The sequence below is a fragment of the Lathamus discolor genome, chromosome 19 (genome assembly GCF_037157495.1).
Source record: "Lathamus discolor isolate bLatDis1 chromosome 19, bLatDis1.hap1, whole genome shotgun sequence".
Lineage (NCBI taxonomy): Eukaryota > Metazoa > Chordata > Aves > Psittaciformes > Psittacidae > Lathamus > Lathamus discolor.
In genome coordinates, this window is record NC_088902.1 from 478,317 (window position 1) to 494,504 (window position 16,188).

Genomic DNA, 16,188 nt, shown 5'->3' on the forward strand with positions numbered 1-16,188 from the left:
AGCCAGAGATCACGCAGTGATGCTTGGTCCCGCAGCTGGTTGGGTGTTTCCTGCTGTTACTTACCTACCATCCGTCACGGACACCCACACTCTTCCTGCCTGTGCGTTCTCAGGGCATGAACCAGTTGCTTTGTGCCTTCCCGTTTTCACAGCTGGTGCCAGGAGCGCTGCAGCTCCTTCCTCCAGCACAGCCTCTGCGAGATGCTCTGCAGCAGAAGGCCTGGGGCCGGGCACAGCCCCGCTGCCTTTGGGTCTTTTAAAGGAAAAGGGAGTCCAGGGGAGGCCATGGAGCTGCTGTGAGGGCTGGAGCATCCCTGCTGTGGAGCCAGGCTGAGAGAGCTGGGCTGGGGCAGCCTGGACAAGAGGAGGCTCCTGAAGGGGAGACCTTAGAGCAGCTCCAGTGCCTAAAGGGGCTGCAGGGAACCTGCAGAGGGGCTTGGGACAAGGGCCTGTAGGGACAGGCCAAGGGGAATGGCTTGAACCTGCCCGAGGGGAGACTGAGCTGAGCTCTTAGGCAGAAGCTCTTCCCTGTGAGGGTGCTGAGGCGCTGGCACAGGGTGCCCAGAGCAGCTGTGGCTGCCCCATCCCTGGCAGTGCTCAAGGCCAGGTTGGACACAGGGGCTTGGAGCAAGCTGCTCCAGTGGAAGTGGTCCCTGTCCGGGGCAGGGGCTGGAGCTGGAGGAGCTCTGGGGTCCCTTCCAACCCAAACCAGTCTGGGATTCTATGCAATACAAAGCCCCAGCCTGGCCTTTCAATACGGGTACACATGCCTTTTCTTTTCCTTTTCAGCACAGTAAACAAGTAATCCCCATCCTGCATCCTGTATTCAATCCTGAAGCTTAAAAGCTGGTTTTGTGCCAGCTTCGTTATGTAGAAGCCAAATGCTTCTACCAATTAACTTATTACTGCTTTGGAGGGGGCTCGGGAGGCAGATGGAGTGGCTGTGCTGGCAATATTAATGACTGTGTGGCAAAAGGTGAGAATTTGATGCAGAGTAATGTGCAAACTTGTGAAAGCATTGCTGAAATACCGGAGAATGGTGTTTCCCTTCTGAGCTCGGGGTAATGAGGAACGTGTGATTTCGCAGGTCTCTGCTATCGCAGGCTAAAATGCAGTCTGTTGGCAAAGGCTGTTGATGCCTCACATCTGAAGGACAGGCAGTGAGGATGGGGCTACTAAAACGTTATTGAGGCTGATGGGAGACACGTGGACCATTGACTTTGGGTTGCCAACTGCTTCTGTTGGGAAATGAACTACTTGCAAGTGTTGGGCTGAGGGAGAAGGCCCCCAGGCTGCTCAGGTCGAGGTGCTGGGGATGGCACGGAGCTGGCTCGGTTTGAACTGTAACTCATCAGAGCATTGAGGCCTCTCTGCCAAACTTCCACTAACCTTGGAAGAACCGAGTGTCTCCAGCAGGAGCAAAGGGATGCTCAGCTGGGTCTGAAATGGGGCTTGTGAGGGGAATGCAGATGAGAGGTAATGATCTCCTTCCTGTGACTCCCCACATGGAATCAGGGTCTAAGTAAGTGTCCACAGCGCAAGGAAAGCCCATTTCAAAAGCAAATCCAGTGCCCCTGATGGAGCCAGACTTGCAGAGTGCCTTGTTTGCATCTTTATATGAGGTCCTGAAGAACCATTCCCGGTCCCCTCCCATTTCCCCAACCTGTTCTGAGCTGTCGTCCCGTCTAAAGGCTGTCCCTGAGATGGCTCAGGGAGGAAATGTCAGATCTGCTGCTGCTTTGCTCTGTCCCCGCTGCCGAAGCGCCTGGGGTTGGAAGTGAAATGTCAAAGGCGTTTTGTAGAACATGGGAACCAGATGTGCTCCGAGCCTGTGTCTGGGGAGAGCAGAGCAGTGCGATCACGCACAGTGACTCACCGGGAGGTGGATCCCTGGATTTGGGCTGATACCCAGTGTGAGGATGGGGAGGAACAGCCGTGCTCCCTGCAGTGGTGGCTTCCTGGGCTGAGGGTGGTGGATGGAGGGCAGCATCTGGCAGCTGCCTGCTCGTGGTGAGGAGCTGTAAGGGGATACGACAGCGTGAGGGCCCTCGGCCAGGCTCCGGGCAAGAGCTGGTGCCTGTGAGTACAGCTCGCTTACGGGACCGATCACCAGGAGGCATGTTCCTGCCTTGTCAGTGACACCTCCGTGTTTGATCCGGTTACAGACCGGGGGAGATGGTGGCTGGGGCCTGGCTGGAGGCTGGGGTGGCTTTGGGGGGTGCTGGGTGAGGGGGACAGGTTGGGAGTGTTGCAGCCGAAAGGATGGGAGAGGCTGTGTGTACCTGGGAGGTACCTATGGGGTTGCATAGGTGGGTCCTCATGGACCTCAGCATCTCTGCCACCCATGCCCTGTCCTGCTCCTGTGTGGTTTTCCTGCTGGGAATGTGGCTCCATTCCCAGCTCTTTGGAACGTGCAGGGAGCGGGGGGGGAAGGGGGGTGGTCTGCACCATCCCGCTTTGTTTCCTGAGCTCTGTGATGAGGTGAGGAAGGACTTGCCCTGCGATGCTGCCCGGTGGCTCCTCAGAGCTGGTCACAGCCCTTGGTGCTGTCTCTGCCTCCTGTGCCCCAGGGCAAAACCCTCCTGGTAGCTCTCTTCCTTCCATGCTCAAGTCCTTCACCTTTTGAATGCTATAATTTCATAGAATCCCAGCCTGGTTTGGGCTGAAGGGAGCTTAAAGCTCCTCCAGCTCCAACCCCTGCCACGGGCAGGGACCCCTTCCACTGGAGCAGCTTGCTCCAAGCCCCTGTGTCCAACCTGGCCTTGAGCACTGCCAGGGATGGGGCAGCCACAGCTTCTCTGGGCACCCTGTGCCAGCGCCTCAGCACCCTCACAGGGAAGAGCTTCTGCCTCAGAGCTCAGCTCAGCCTCCCCTCAGGCAGGTTAAAGCCATTCCCCTTGTTATTGCATCAGCTCAGCCCACTGCGGCCCCCAGTGTGTGACCCCCCTCGGGGCTGTGCCGTGCACAGGGAGGCAGAACCGGCTTGTGGGGGAGCCAGAAGGGGAAAGGCAGCTTTTCCAGAGCAGTTGCTGCCTGATCCGTGCTCCGGTTGCTGTTTATAGCTCGCGCTCTGTGATTAGCACTTGGCTGATCACCAGGGGCCAGATGCTGCTGGCCCTGAGCGGGGTGGCCCTGAGCATCACCCCTTGCTGTCAGCTGAGTGCTGCTCCCCCTGCACGGCGTGGGATGGATGGGCCTTGGGAAGGAGCTTTGCTGGGAGGGTGAGGGACTGGTCCCTGTCAGCACCGGTACTGCCGGGGGGGTTGGCAGCACCGGAGCTGTGGCTGGGTTTGCACATGGGTGCAGGATTGGGAAGCTCCGCGGCCAGCCCCAGGATCACCCACGGCCAGGTGAGGCGCCAGGGGCAGTGTCCTGTGCAGCACTGCAGACATGTGCCATCGCTGTGTCCTGTGCCCCAACGCTGCCTCTCAAAGCTTCTCATTTCCCACCACACAATTCCCTTCCTTGTCCCTCTCAAAGCAGCACCCTCATGAATAAGTGACCACGTATTCATCCAAACAGGTTGCAATATGAGTTGTTAAACATCCTTCCCCCCATCCCCAAATAACAAGGGAATCCGATTGCTTTCTCCTCTTAGTTGTACCCCACATCTGACGCGTTAAATGCCACATCACAGCCAGGATACAGCCCATGCAGAACCCATGCTCTGGAGCCCTTTGTTCTCAACCAGGGATAACTCCAATGAATCCTTGTGGGCTTTCTTCCTTGCCTGCTGAATGGAGGCCGGGGCTGTGGGAAGCAGCAGCTCCCCAGGAGGGTGGGAAGCGGGTTAGAGGGGCCGGTGTGAGCCGGTGCCCGCGGATCGGCTGTTGTGGGGCCACTTCCCAGCTGCCGCGGGGGCACGGAATGGGCCGGGGGTGATGGGCCGGGGGTGATGGGCCGGGGGTGATGGGCCGGCTGGTGGGGCCGCGCTCTCGTCTTCCATGGGCAGCTTCACGCTTTTCCCTTGTCCCCCCCTCCTCGGACTGTGACCGGTTTGTAAAGGTTAAATGGTATTTTCTGGTTAAACCAAATGATCTCAGCTCATTTCCCACTCACGCTGTATCTGTTGTCTGACCTTGGGGTAACACTTGACTTCTCTGGACTGGAGTCCCTTTGTGTGATAGAATGATGGTGTTTCCTTACATTATCAGAGGGACAGGATGATAAATGAATTCACATTTATGTAGCACCGAGATATGACCGCGATAGATTAAGAGCCTGTCCCTGGAGTTCCCTGTGCTCTCGGTAGTGAGACACAGCCCTGCAAGGGAATGAACGACCTCCTGAAAGCACGCCCACTGTTTGCAGTCAAACCTGCGAAACGCAATAGCACCAAGAGCAATTACCCCTTTATCCTGTGTTTTTTAAGCATTTCTGGAATTTGAGCCTGGCTGCAGCTGGTCCTGGCTTGAGAGCGCTGCAGAGGAGGCTGGATGAGCTCTGGCTGAGAGCTGTTGAGATAAGCTGAAGCATAAACCCCCTCAATGCCAGCATCAGCTCTAAAGTTCGAGGGTTGACAGATTCGTTCCCACCTCCCACATGCTGCCCTATGCAGAGCCACAGGGATGCTGCTGCGGCTCTTCCTGGCATGTGCTGGTGGGTGACTTTAGGAAGCCATCCCTATTCCTTTCTCTCAGTGCCTGTTTGTTTGCTCCGTCCTTTTAGAATGCACACAGCCCATGGGGCTCGGGATTGAAAACTCACCCACGGGTGAGGCGAGGCAGGAGGGGTGCAGGGAGCGAAAGGAAACTGCATCAGAGGGCAGAAATCCCATGGAGGAGTGAGACAAGAGATCAGGGGCTGAGAAACAGCCTGGGCGTGAGTTCCATGAGGATGTGGTTCTTAGGGATGTGCTGCAAACCTGATGGGAGGAGTATGTGGGCAGTTATCCTGCCCAACTCGGGCTGCCTGGAGTGCCTATGGAGCATCAGCAGTGGTTGGACAGAGCCTTGGTCTAGTGTGAGGTGTCCTTGCCCATGGCAGGGGCTTGGAACTGGCTGATACTTGGGTCCTTTCTGACCCAAACCATTCTTTGGTGTCAGCCGCTGTGGGTTGTGTTTTGGGAAATGTCCTTTTGCGCAGTGGACAGGAGCAAAGCTGCGTTTGGGGACTCAAAGGGCGTAGAACAGGAACAGAAAATGGTTGTCCATAGACACTGGAGCACCAGTAACCTTAGCCTAGGACCCGGTTCCCATGGGAAGCCTGACTTCTCTTCTCGCCCGTGACGAGAGGGTGCGCAGGTCTGGAGCGCTGCTTTCTGCGAGGAGGGGAACGATTCTGCTTTAAGGGCGAGGAGAGGAGATGCAAATGGGTTTGCTGGTGCTTGCTCCGGCAGTTGTTTCTCAGAACAATTGTGCAAGCTGTACCCAACCGCAGGCACACACAAAGCCCTTCTCTCTCCTCCAAACAGAGGCAAGGGGGAAGCGCTGCGGCCGTCCCCAGGGCAGGGCACGGGCTGTCCCTTGGGGTGGAAATGCCAAATCATCCTGTCCTTGTGATCATTGCCTTGCTGCTTCAGAGAATGGTTTGGGTTGAAGGGACCTTAAAGCTCATCCAATTCAATCCCCTGCCACAGGCAGGGACACCTTGCACTAGAGCAGGCTCCTCCAAGCCCCGTCCAACCCGGATTTGAATGATTCATAATCATTTCTTTCCTTTTCCTCGCTGATTCCTGTGCTGTAACACAACGTTTGCTTTGAGAGGCTTCTTGTGCGTGTTGTAGGGACACAGCTGTACGTGCATCTGGTGGGTATCTGTGCATGACCAGGGAAACAGAAAGGCGTGTGGATGTGTCCATCCCTACCACCCAGGTTTCACGTCACAAGGCAGGTCCCTGCTCCCTCCATGGACTTCAACCCCATGGAGCCGCTCCACTGATGCAGTGTCGGGATGGGCTGGCACACACACGGTGGCTTCCACAAGGTGTGACAGAAGGTCCTGTCGCTGCCAAACAAAGGGGGGGTGCAGATTTATGGCCTGGAAGTCAGCAACCTGGAAACCCCTCTGATGTGTTCCATATGGTGCGGGAAGGCCATGGAGAGCCTGAACGGAGCAGGAGCAAAGCGGAGCCTTTAGTCTCTGTTAGGGAATCCCATGAATGTATTCCCTCTAAACCAATGTTTTCCATTCTCTGAAACCAAAAGGGTTTTCTCTTTGTGGAAATGTTGCTCTGTGCTATTCAATCAGTGCTAATTAAGTGGTTGAAATGCATTAAATGGTGCTGTAGGAATCTTCTTGGGAACACTAACAGCTCGAGTTTTACTGTTCCTCTTACAACCGTAAATAAGGATAAATGCCTAATTGCTCCTGAAAGCATCCTGCTGGACCCAATGAGCTGACTAAAACCAGTCCTTCATTGCAGAATGGTTTAATTTCATTTAACTTCAACCAGAGATTCCCCTTGCTTCCTGTTCTTGTGTCTGCTCCACAGCCCCCTCTCTGCTTCAGAGAGTTCATCCCTGTGGTCGTTCTGCAGGAGCAGGGCTATGGGGAAGGGATTTGCTTCCATCATTATTCCGGAAGGTCTCATTTCATTAAGATGCTGGGAATTAATCTCAACCCTTCCCCAGTGCTCTTTGTGCTCCCAGGGGAAGTCCTCTGGCTCTGCTTGGCTTCCCTGGGGCAGGATGAAGCTCGGTGGGGCTGGAGCAGGACATTCCGCATGTTGCGATTTGCAGGGATGTGGTTTTGGGAATGATGGTGAAGAGCCAAGTTTCAGCCAGATCAGCCTGCACGGGGTCAGGGTCCTGGCTTCTGCTGAGTGGGGCCTCACGGATGAGTGCATTTCTGCAGCAGGAGGTGTTTGCCTGTCTCCTTTGCCCTCCAGCGCCGTGGAGCCCGGCTGGAGAAGCAGCAAAGCGGATTCCATGGCATGTGGCTTGTGTCCCGCTAATGAGCGGAGCATGTCCAGCCTCAGCCAGCCCCTGCCTGCTGGGAAAGAGCCTGTGATGGGCAAACCTCCCCCTCCCACCTCTCCTGGCCATGCCAATAGAAGCCAATGGGAAACCTGTTGGTACCCAGCAGATGGGAGCTGTGGCTCGGCAGCGCGGGGGGAAGCAGGGATGCTCCGGGGCTGGGAATGAGGATGCACGAGCGCAGCTCTCCGCCATCTGCGGAAGGAGGGGGTTCCCCCATCCCAAGGCGGGGAGGAAGCAGTGTGCGAATGGAATTGACATGTGTGTGGAGAAAGAGATTCCAAGTCTCTTCTGCATGGCTGTGAAGGTCCGTGGCTCTGCCAGGCTGGTGGACACCCGCTTGGTGCCCCTTGGGAGCTGTGAAGTGAGGAAGGAGGCAGAGTCTGTAGAGAGCCCCTCTATAGCGGTGCCATCCACAGCATTCCTGCATGGGAAGGACCTGCAGGAGTCTGAAAAGCTGATTTTTCATAGTCTCATGGAGTGGTTTGGGTTGGAAGGAGCCTTAAAGCTCATCCAGCTCCAACCCCTTCCACTAGAGCAGCTTGCTCCAAGCCCCTGTGTCCAACCTGGCCTTTTTTCCCCCTTTCACTGCAGGTTTCACAGTGGCTTCCAAAGTGCTCAGAGCTCTTTTCTGGTTTAATTATTGGTACGTGAGTGGTGACTTTACATAAGGAGAAACCTGAGAGTGTGAAACTCGCAGCAGAGCCAGGCAATGACCCTGGAGCAGGACGTGGGGCCCGGATTTGCTTTCAGTGCCATCCCATTCACCACATGGCTGCTGAGATCATCAAGGTGTATTTGTGTGAGGGGTGCTGGGATCATCGGCACCTCATGGGGGTTGGTCCTTGCTGGGGACCTCATCCCATCATGGGTGTCTCCATCATCCCATCATGGGTGTCTCCATCATCCCATCATGGGTGTCTCCATCATCCCATCATGGGTCTGGGGTCTGCCCCTTCTTTGTCTTTCTTGCATTCAAGCTTTTCCCCCCAGTGCCTGTTCGGAGCGAGGAAGAAGGCTCCAAATGGAGCAGAGTTAAAGTTTCACATCCACCTCCTCCTCACAGAAGTATCCGATGCCTCTGGAGGGAGGTTTGGGCCAAGGTCCGGGATGTGTTTCACAACGCAGGCTATTGGGAGGATGTTGCAGGGGGTCACAGGGAGAGGGAAAACAGCAACAAATCTGGAAACCATTCCTGAACTCTGGGGAAGTATCTGGGGGAAAAGGCGTCCGAGCCTGCCCCATTGCCTGGAGCTGCAGGGAGCAGCGGGACGTGGCTTTTCTTGGTGCTCGGGTGCAGGCTCAGCGCTGGGTGAGCTTCACGCCTCTGAGCATCCCCACATAAGCACGTTCATGCCCCTCCTTCAGCTCCAGCCTCTGTGCTGGGAGATGTCCCCGTCCCCGGGCGAGGAGCACGTGGACAATGGGAGCTGTGTTCTGCATGGGCAGGGGCTTGGGCACTGCCTGTCCCCAGCACCCACCTACACGCGCAGGCACGTCTGCAGCGTGTTCCTGGTGCACAGCGCACCCACATCTGCCCCGGACAAGGGGGCCCTGGAGGAGCCTGGTGTTTGCTCTCCTGAAGGTGGGGATGCGTTTTGTGCCTGCTCGGTTGGTGCAGCGTTTGCTCTCGGTGGGTGGATGCGCAGCGCTGCACGGGCAGCGCTGGCGTCCCGGCACTGGAACCATCCAGGGCATTCCCATGTGGACAAGTATCTCCCAAGCACCTGTGGCAGGCGCCTGCTCTTCCAGGTCACTCCCATTTCTTTCACGTGAACTAGTCCCCAGCTTACAGAAACCAACGCATTCTTTGCTTTCCAGGCTGCAGCAGCATTTAAATGTGTGCTATTTAAATGCCTGCTGTCTTGCACCTTTCCTCCCATACTTCATCTGCGAATGAAGAGGGGTTTAAAGCATTCTGTGGTAGTGATGGGGAGAATCAGTGCGTGAGCACAGTAGGGACCCCAGAAACCTCAGCCTCACAAAATCCCTGGTTGCAGTATTCAGGCTGATTCAGTTCCGAAGTCAGACTCAGAAGGGCATAAAAACCCCTGACCCATTACTCCTGTTAAGCTGTAGCTGGAGAAATGAACCGCTTTAAAAAGGAAGGCTACAGATCAAAATGCCATTTCCCCTCGGACAGAAAGCTAAAGAAGTCATCGGAAAGGCTTTGTTCAGCGTGACCTGCTCACAGGGCTGCACGAGGCCGGGACATGACTTTAATCACTGCCTCGCTCCTATCATTATTCTGTCCTTTAACTCTTTTTTTGCAACAGCTGGATTGGAAAATCCTTGGAATGAGCAGAAAGGATCAAAGCAGCGCTCCCCTCCAAGCCCCTTCCCAACCCACAATCTGTCATCCGGTGTAACTGGGACAGAGAGTTCCTTCAGCCCCAGAGACCCTGCTCACACCCCTGCAGGGCTGGATGGAGAAACCATCAAGCACATCTGGTTCCCCATAAGAACAACAGGGAAAAGGGTCCTTAAGAGTTGCCTTGTGCTGGGATTGAGCCTGTCCGGGGCTCACAGAGCTTCCTGGGCCATGTGTCAGGGCTGCTTGCTCCCTGTGACATCTGGCTCCCAGCAGCATTCCCTGCGGGACCCAGAGCCCCCCAGCACCCCCCTGTTTGTCTATTTGTCCGGTGCCCCCTCCCTCCTGCTCCACACTTGGCTTGGGAACAGCTGAAGGGGCAGCAGCAGCATCCAAAGCTGATTTATGTGTGATGGAGACGGGCTCTCCTTGCTTGCCAAAGGGCCTCTGCACCGCTCCCTGCCTGGCCACATCCCACCTTGGCAGAGCAGCATGGAGCAAGGTTGGGATTTTCCACTGCTTGCTGTCCTGGCTCCATTCTTGTTCTGAGCTGAGCTCTCTGCATGGCTGATGGCCTTTGTATAACTCTGTTACAGAGGGTTGTACCTCAGCCGCCATGCGCCACAGCAGCGTTTTGAAGGGGTTTTTATGGTACAAACGGGATGATTTATCCTCCTTTTCACTCTTTGTTAATCTGCATTTAGCCTGTGGGTTTAACAGCAAAATGAAAAGTAGGGGGTGATAACCTGGCAGTCCCCGGGAGGTGTGGATGCTGCTGCTGCACATCTGGCACAGGGAGCGAAGCAGCTGGAAGCAGGCAGGGACCCCTTCCACTGGAGCAGCTTGCTCCAAGCCCCTGTGTCCAACCTGGCCTTGAGCACTGCCAGGGATGGGGCAGCCACAGCTTCTCTGGGCACCCTGTGCCAGCGCCTCAGCACCCTCACAGGGCAGAGCTTCCGCCCAAAGCTATGAGGTCAGGGGATAACAAATAACCCCCAAAAGCTGATTTTCTGCCAGCGGCTGGGAGGACCACGACCACGGGCTTGTACCTGGGTCACCAGCGCCTGGAGACTGTTTTCCTGGCACTATTCACACCCCCATCCCTTCACACCGACATCTTTGGACTGGAAACGCTCTCTCCAGAGTTACCAACAGGCAGAAGCAGAGGCGGGGCTGTGACTGGGTCGGTGATGCTGGCTCTGTGCTTGTTTTGCAGCTGAGGATCCGTCCGTGCGTGCCGCTGCTCTGCTCACCCTGGGGGACACGACTGAGGTCCTGACGCTGCCCAGCATCCAAAATGGTCATGCAAAGACACCACCTCACCTGCGCAGGAATCGCATTCGCTCTCTACCTTCATCACCTCGTCAGCACCATTGAAGTCCCTCTGGACTGTAAGTTGTGATTTACCCCTCTAAGAACTCCCGCTGAGGAGGTGGAGATGTGCCCAGCCCAGGTCCTGTTCCTGCCTCAACTTTTCTTCACTGGTGCTTGTTTGGGGCTATTTTTCTTGTTATAAACCCCTTTATAAAGCCACTGAGACTGTCTACATCAAACAGTGATTTATCTCAAAAGCTGAGCAGAGGGCTCACAACCACGTACGAGCACATTACTAGTCTTATCTGGCAGGAGTAGACACCTATGTCCTTGAGGATAGTGCAGACCCAGGCAGGTCCTGCAGAGCAATGTGGTTTTTCTCTCTCCTTTGGGACTTTGTGGTTAATTCTGACCTGGGAATTATGTTTTATGGAAGAGCTGGGGGATATGGAGCGAGGAGGAAGGGGGCCACGGGCTGATGCTTCTGCTGAACGGGCATCTTCAGGAGCTGTCTGAATGCACCTGAGGCGCGGGTTCATGTGAGAGCCGCTGCTCTGGAAACCCCTCGTGCCATTTCTTTGTGGCCCAGCTCCTCCCGTAGCTGCTGCTGTAAGAACCAGGCCAACGCCGCGAGGAGCCTCTTCCCTCTGCACACTGTGCAGGGATCCCCCAGCGAGCACAGCGTTAGCAGGGAAGCGCAGCCCTGCGCCAGGGTCTGAATCCAGCCCGAAGAGACAAAGTTGTCCTGACCGGAGGAATCTCTGCCCTCTGCGTTCGTGCTGATCCCTGGCTCTGGGCAGCAAAATGGGGAGGAGGAATCGGAGGTGGTGGCTTCTGGGTGACGTTCGGAAAAGATAGAGGAGAAAGGGTGGGGAGCTCTGATTCATGGAGGGGAATAAAGACCTGCGGTACCGGAGGGCCCAGGGAGCAGGTCCCATGCTCAAGCTCGATTCCAGGTGAAAATACCCTGGAGCCAGCACTCTTGTTCCCAACAATGGGAATTTTGCTGGATGCACACAACGAGGTGGTTCCTTCAGCCCTGGCTTTGTTAGCATCAATGGGACTCTTCTGCAGTAGAGGAGAATGCGCTCGGGTCGTGAAGTGATTTGTGTGTAGTGTTTGTAGCCCTACGATAACTCCACGTTTGTGTATGAGACGTGTGCAAGTTTGTTCCTCAATTAACCTTTTCTCTTCTCCCCATCATGCTTGCACTTTGGGAATAACAGCAAATATTCAGAGTGAATGTAAGTGTTCCCCTCGCCCCCGTGTGCATGTCTGTCCTGCATGGCCCAACCAGGGCACGAGGGGTCTGCGCCGCACACTTGGCACATGGTGACTGGGTGCATTGCCTGCCTCTGTGGCCAGAACTGGGACAATGCAGCCCCAGGCATGGCTGGGAGAGACAGGGAGGTGCTGGAGGAGCTTGGGAGGAGTGCCTGGGCTCTGCTGCTGTCCCTGGAGCAGGAGCTGGGCTCTCTTTGCAAGGCAAATGTTGTTTCTGCAGGGGCTTGGTACTGCTAATGCTCAGAGGAGAGCAGGTTCCTTTGCCTTGCATGGGTGCGTGTGCCCAACGGGCTCCATGGGCTGACATGTTTGGGCATCACTGTAGTTCTCAGGGGGAGAGCAAACAGCCTCGGACCTGAGCAGCTTCCTTCCAGGTCAGCCACGGGACTGAGCTCTTCAGTTCGGGAGCAGAGCCGTGTCCTGCGTGCGCAACGCTTCTCACACCCTGCCCTTCCAGACCCCAGCACGGCACCTCTTTGGGGTACCCTCGGGGGGGGGTTGCACAGGGAGAACCTGTAAAGGTCCTGCTGTGGGTCTCAGGCTCCCAGTCCCAGCTGCAGCCCCTCTCTCTGGGGTGTGCAGCCAGGCCGCCTTTCGGTCTGATTCAGTCTGCGGTCGCAGGGAGATGTGACTGTGAAATTCCTTAATGGCACCAAGATACCAAGAGAGAAATAGGAGCTTTCTGGTACCCAAAGTGCTGATGGTTCGAGAGGTGATGAACAGCACCCCCATGGGACATTCCTCAGGTGTTGGAGGTCTTTAAAGCACAAATTGTCCGTCCAGCCTGGGGAAGAAGCTGAAACCCCATCAGGATCAGCTGCAGGATGGCAAAGAAGGGATTCACCCTCTCCACACAACCCTCCTCATGGCTTTTCCTTTGCTTTGCAGTGCCTCAGCCCCCCACAATCACCAAGCAGTCCGTGAAGGACTACATCGTTGACCCAAGGGATAACATCTTCATTGAATGTGAAGCCAAAGGGAACCCTGTGCCCATGTAAGCGCATCCTCAGCCCTTGCGCTGCAGCCCTGCTGCTCAATAGAGCTCAGGTAAGGGCCTCACCAGGTCCACACGGTCCGTGGTGACAAACCCAACCTCTTCCCTGTGCTTGCAGCTTTTCCTGGACGCGGAACGGGAAGTTCTTCAACGTGGCGAAGGACCCCAAGGTGTCGATGAGGCGGCGGTCGGGGACGCTGGTCATTGACTTCCACAGCGGGGGCCGGCCGGAGGACTACGAGGGCGAGTACCAGTGCTTCGCCCGGAATGACTACGGCACTGCTCTCTCCAGCAAGATCCACCTCCAGGTCTCCAGTGAGTAGCAGCAGAGCCAGCAGCCTGAAAGCCGGGAGCACTGCATGAGAGCTCATAGAAGAGGCACGGAGTGCTCAGATACCTCATCCTGCCTCCTGTGTTACCTGTGTCGGGATGTATGCAGCAACAGGGCTGAGATGAAGGCATGGGGGTGATGGCTGTAGCTAACAGGGATATACTCGGAATCGTGCGCTTATAGCAATGAAGTTTGCATTGAGGCCACTCCATCGAAACCAGGCCAGATCCAGCGGGAAGAGATCTGCAGCGCTGCCCCCCCCCTTCCTCACGTGGTGTCTTTGCTTCTAATGGCAGAGTCTCCCCTGTGGCCCAAGGAGAAGGTGGATGTGATAGAGGTGGATGAAGGTGCTCCGCTGAGCCTGCAGTGCAACCCGCCCCCAGGCCTGCCCTCTCCCGTCATCTTCTGGATGAGCAGCTGTGAGTTGGGAGAAAGCCCTTTCTGCATGGACCCCACGGGCAACCTTTCCATCCCCTGCAGTGGTCATTGCAAATAGCTCCACTGAGCGCTGCTGCTGCTCGTTCAGGGCTGGAGGCACTCCCGTGGCACACAGGGCTTTAACCTGTCCAAGGGGAGGCTGAGCTGAGCTCTTAGGCAGAAGCTCTTCCCTGTGAGGGTGCTGAGGCGCTGGCACAGGGTGCCCAGAGAAGCTGTGGCTGCCCCATCCCTGGCAGTGCTCAAGGCCAGGCTGGACACAGGGGCTTGGAGCAAGCTGCTCCAGTGGAAGGGGTCCCTGCCCGGGGCAGGGGCTGGAGCTGGAGGAGCTTTGGGGTCCCTTCCAGCCCATTCTGTGATGTGCAGCTTGGGTCCTGGGTTTGCTTTTCTCCTTTACCACCTGTGGGGGTACCTGACTTGCTCTCAATGCCTCTCCTCCCCTGCAGCCATGGAGCCCATCCACCAGGACAAGCGCGTCTCCCAGGGCCAGAACGGGGACTTGTACTTCTCCAATGTGATGCTGCAGGATGCCCAGACCGACTACAGCTGCAACGCGCGCTTCCACTTCACCCACACCATCCAGCAGAAAAACCCCTACACCCTCAAGGTGAAAACCAGTAAGTGTCACGGTGACCGCTCAGGGTGGCTCTTCCCTGGCCTCTCAGGCAGGATTTTCCTTCCAGACACCTGATTTCAGTCCTTGACAGCACTGAGAGCTACTGAGCGGCTTCCTGTGTTTAGGGTAGGACAAGAACCAGTCTGGATGAGGGCTGAGGGATGGTTTCCCTCCAGCATCACAGCTTCATGGGTTGAGAGCTGCAGAGGCAGCTTGGTGCGGGTAGCTCTGTGTGTCTGGGATAGACTGGAAAGCATTTCAACACAGGTGGGGCACTGTCCCCATCCTGAAGGAAATGTATAATATCAAGCGATGCTTCCCTACTCTGAAAAGCCGGGAAGAGCCTTGGGTTGCTCCAGGCTCATGTGCAGGTGATGCACTGGGGGACTGAGTGTGTGTTGACCTTGCACAGCTCAGGATTTACCTATGGCTCAGGAGCTGCTCCTTTGCTCTGGAATGTGATCACAGGAGGGCTTGAGCCGCTGGGCTCTGAGCGTGTACTCATGCACTTCACTTCATGTACTTCACCACGGTGAGGAGCACTGGCGTGGGGAGCAGGAGGAGCACGTGCGTGGCTCTCTCCAGGCATGCTTGAAGGCACGTTTGCCCCTGATGCTAAGGTTTCATGCCAGAGCGCTGCAGGACACGATGCTCTGGAGTTGGCGCAGGTCCTGCAGAGCGTGGGCTCTCCTTTGGGGGGGGTGTGATGTGCAGGGCAGCAACCAGCACAGGAGCAGCATCTCTGCGCCCCAGCCACCAGGCAGGAGCCATGTCCTGTTCCCAGTAAGTGAGCGCTGGCAGACGCAAGGCTTGGGGAGCAGACTCCTGTGCGAAGCAGGCACAAGGTGCTCCCAAATCCTGACGTTAGGAGCTTAACTGGATCTTGTAGCAGCTTAAATGAGAAGTAACGCTATTAAAGTGAGCTGAGAGTGATGTGAGAGCAGAGAGGGCCTGGAGGGTTTTGCACTTTTATCATAACAGCTTCTCCTTGGTGCAAAGCATGAGTGGAGAATCAGGGAGACAAAGAGCATCAGCTCTTTGCTAATGGTGAGGGATGTGTGGAGGTAGTTAACTGTGAGTATTCCTCATGTGTGCACAGAGCTGGCCAAACAGTGCCAGCGGTTGCCTGCTGGGGAAGGACTGAGCCCTGCACTAGTGTGAGCTGGGGAAATCCTGGCAAAGACCTGTGGTCACTTGAGCCTCCAAAGGCTCCAGCCCGATTCGGGCAGCTCTAGAGAGCACATGGAAGAGGTTCTGGTCCCTGTGAACAAGTATGAGCTCCCCTCCTGCACACTCAGATGCCACCAGAGCGTTTTGCTCCCGAGCTCTGTAGAAATGGCTTTCAGTTCTCCTGGATCCTCTCTTTAAGCTTTCCTTTCTGCTCTATTACCATCAGATGCAAACCCCACCCCAAGAGCTGCACAGAGGCCCCTATAACGTAAAGAAACGAGGCTCTAATTCCTCACCTGCTGGGGTACAAAGAGTTCTTTATGATGTTCAAAGGAGATGAGCTCGCGTTGTCTCAAGCTGCTCCATCATCTCAGCCTTAAGCCAGGAGCATCGGCTGTCCTTAAAGGAAGTTCTCCAGCTGCTGAGGAATCATTACAGGGGGTTGCCATGCCCTGGGCTGCCAGAGGAGGAAAATGCAAAGGTTTTAGGGAATGATACAGAGAGTTCCTCTGGTGAATCCCAGACTCCTGGAATGGTTTGGGTTGGAAGGGACCTTAAAGCTCCTCCAGCGCCAACCCCTGCCCCGGGCAGGGACCCCTTCCACTGGAGCAGCTTGCTCCAAGCCCCTGTGTCCAACCTGGCCTTAAACACTTGGTATCCAGGTTCAGGCACCTCTTATGCATCTGCGGGGCTCTCCTCATGCCCTTGCACAGAGGCATGGTGTGTGGCTGATGACTTAAGGCTCAGGGCGACAGCTATATGGTAGCCAACATAGCCTCTTGCATCTCTTGTTGGGCAGATGACTCCATAGCATGG

At 56.0% G+C, this 16,188-nt stretch overlaps 1 protein-coding gene across 18 annotated transcripts in view; it reads left to right on the forward strand.

The window, feature by feature from the left end:
* The window catches only part of NFASC (neurofascin), an 80,805-nt gene that overhangs the window by 20,083 nt on the left and 44,534 nt on the right, over positions 1-16,188 (forward strand). For 17 of the 18 annotated variants that reach the window (XR_010616681.1, XM_065698491.1, XM_065698490.1 and 14 more), the window contains exons 2-6: positions 10,445-10,619; positions 12,715-12,820; positions 12,939-13,135; positions 13,448-13,570; positions 14,033-14,203. Coding sequence is in view for 17 of the 18 variants with exons in the window: in XM_065698491.1 (XP_065554563.1) it covers positions 10,526-10,619; positions 12,715-12,820; positions 12,939-13,135; positions 13,448-13,570; positions 14,033-14,203 (691 nt within the window). In the remaining variant the exon portion in view is untranslated. Of the gene's footprint in view, positions 1-1,940; positions 2,080-10,444; positions 10,620-12,714; positions 12,821-12,938; positions 13,136-13,447; positions 13,571-14,032; positions 14,204-16,188 lie in introns of those variants that run through there. The other variant, XM_065698488.1, reaches the window with a different exon arrangement.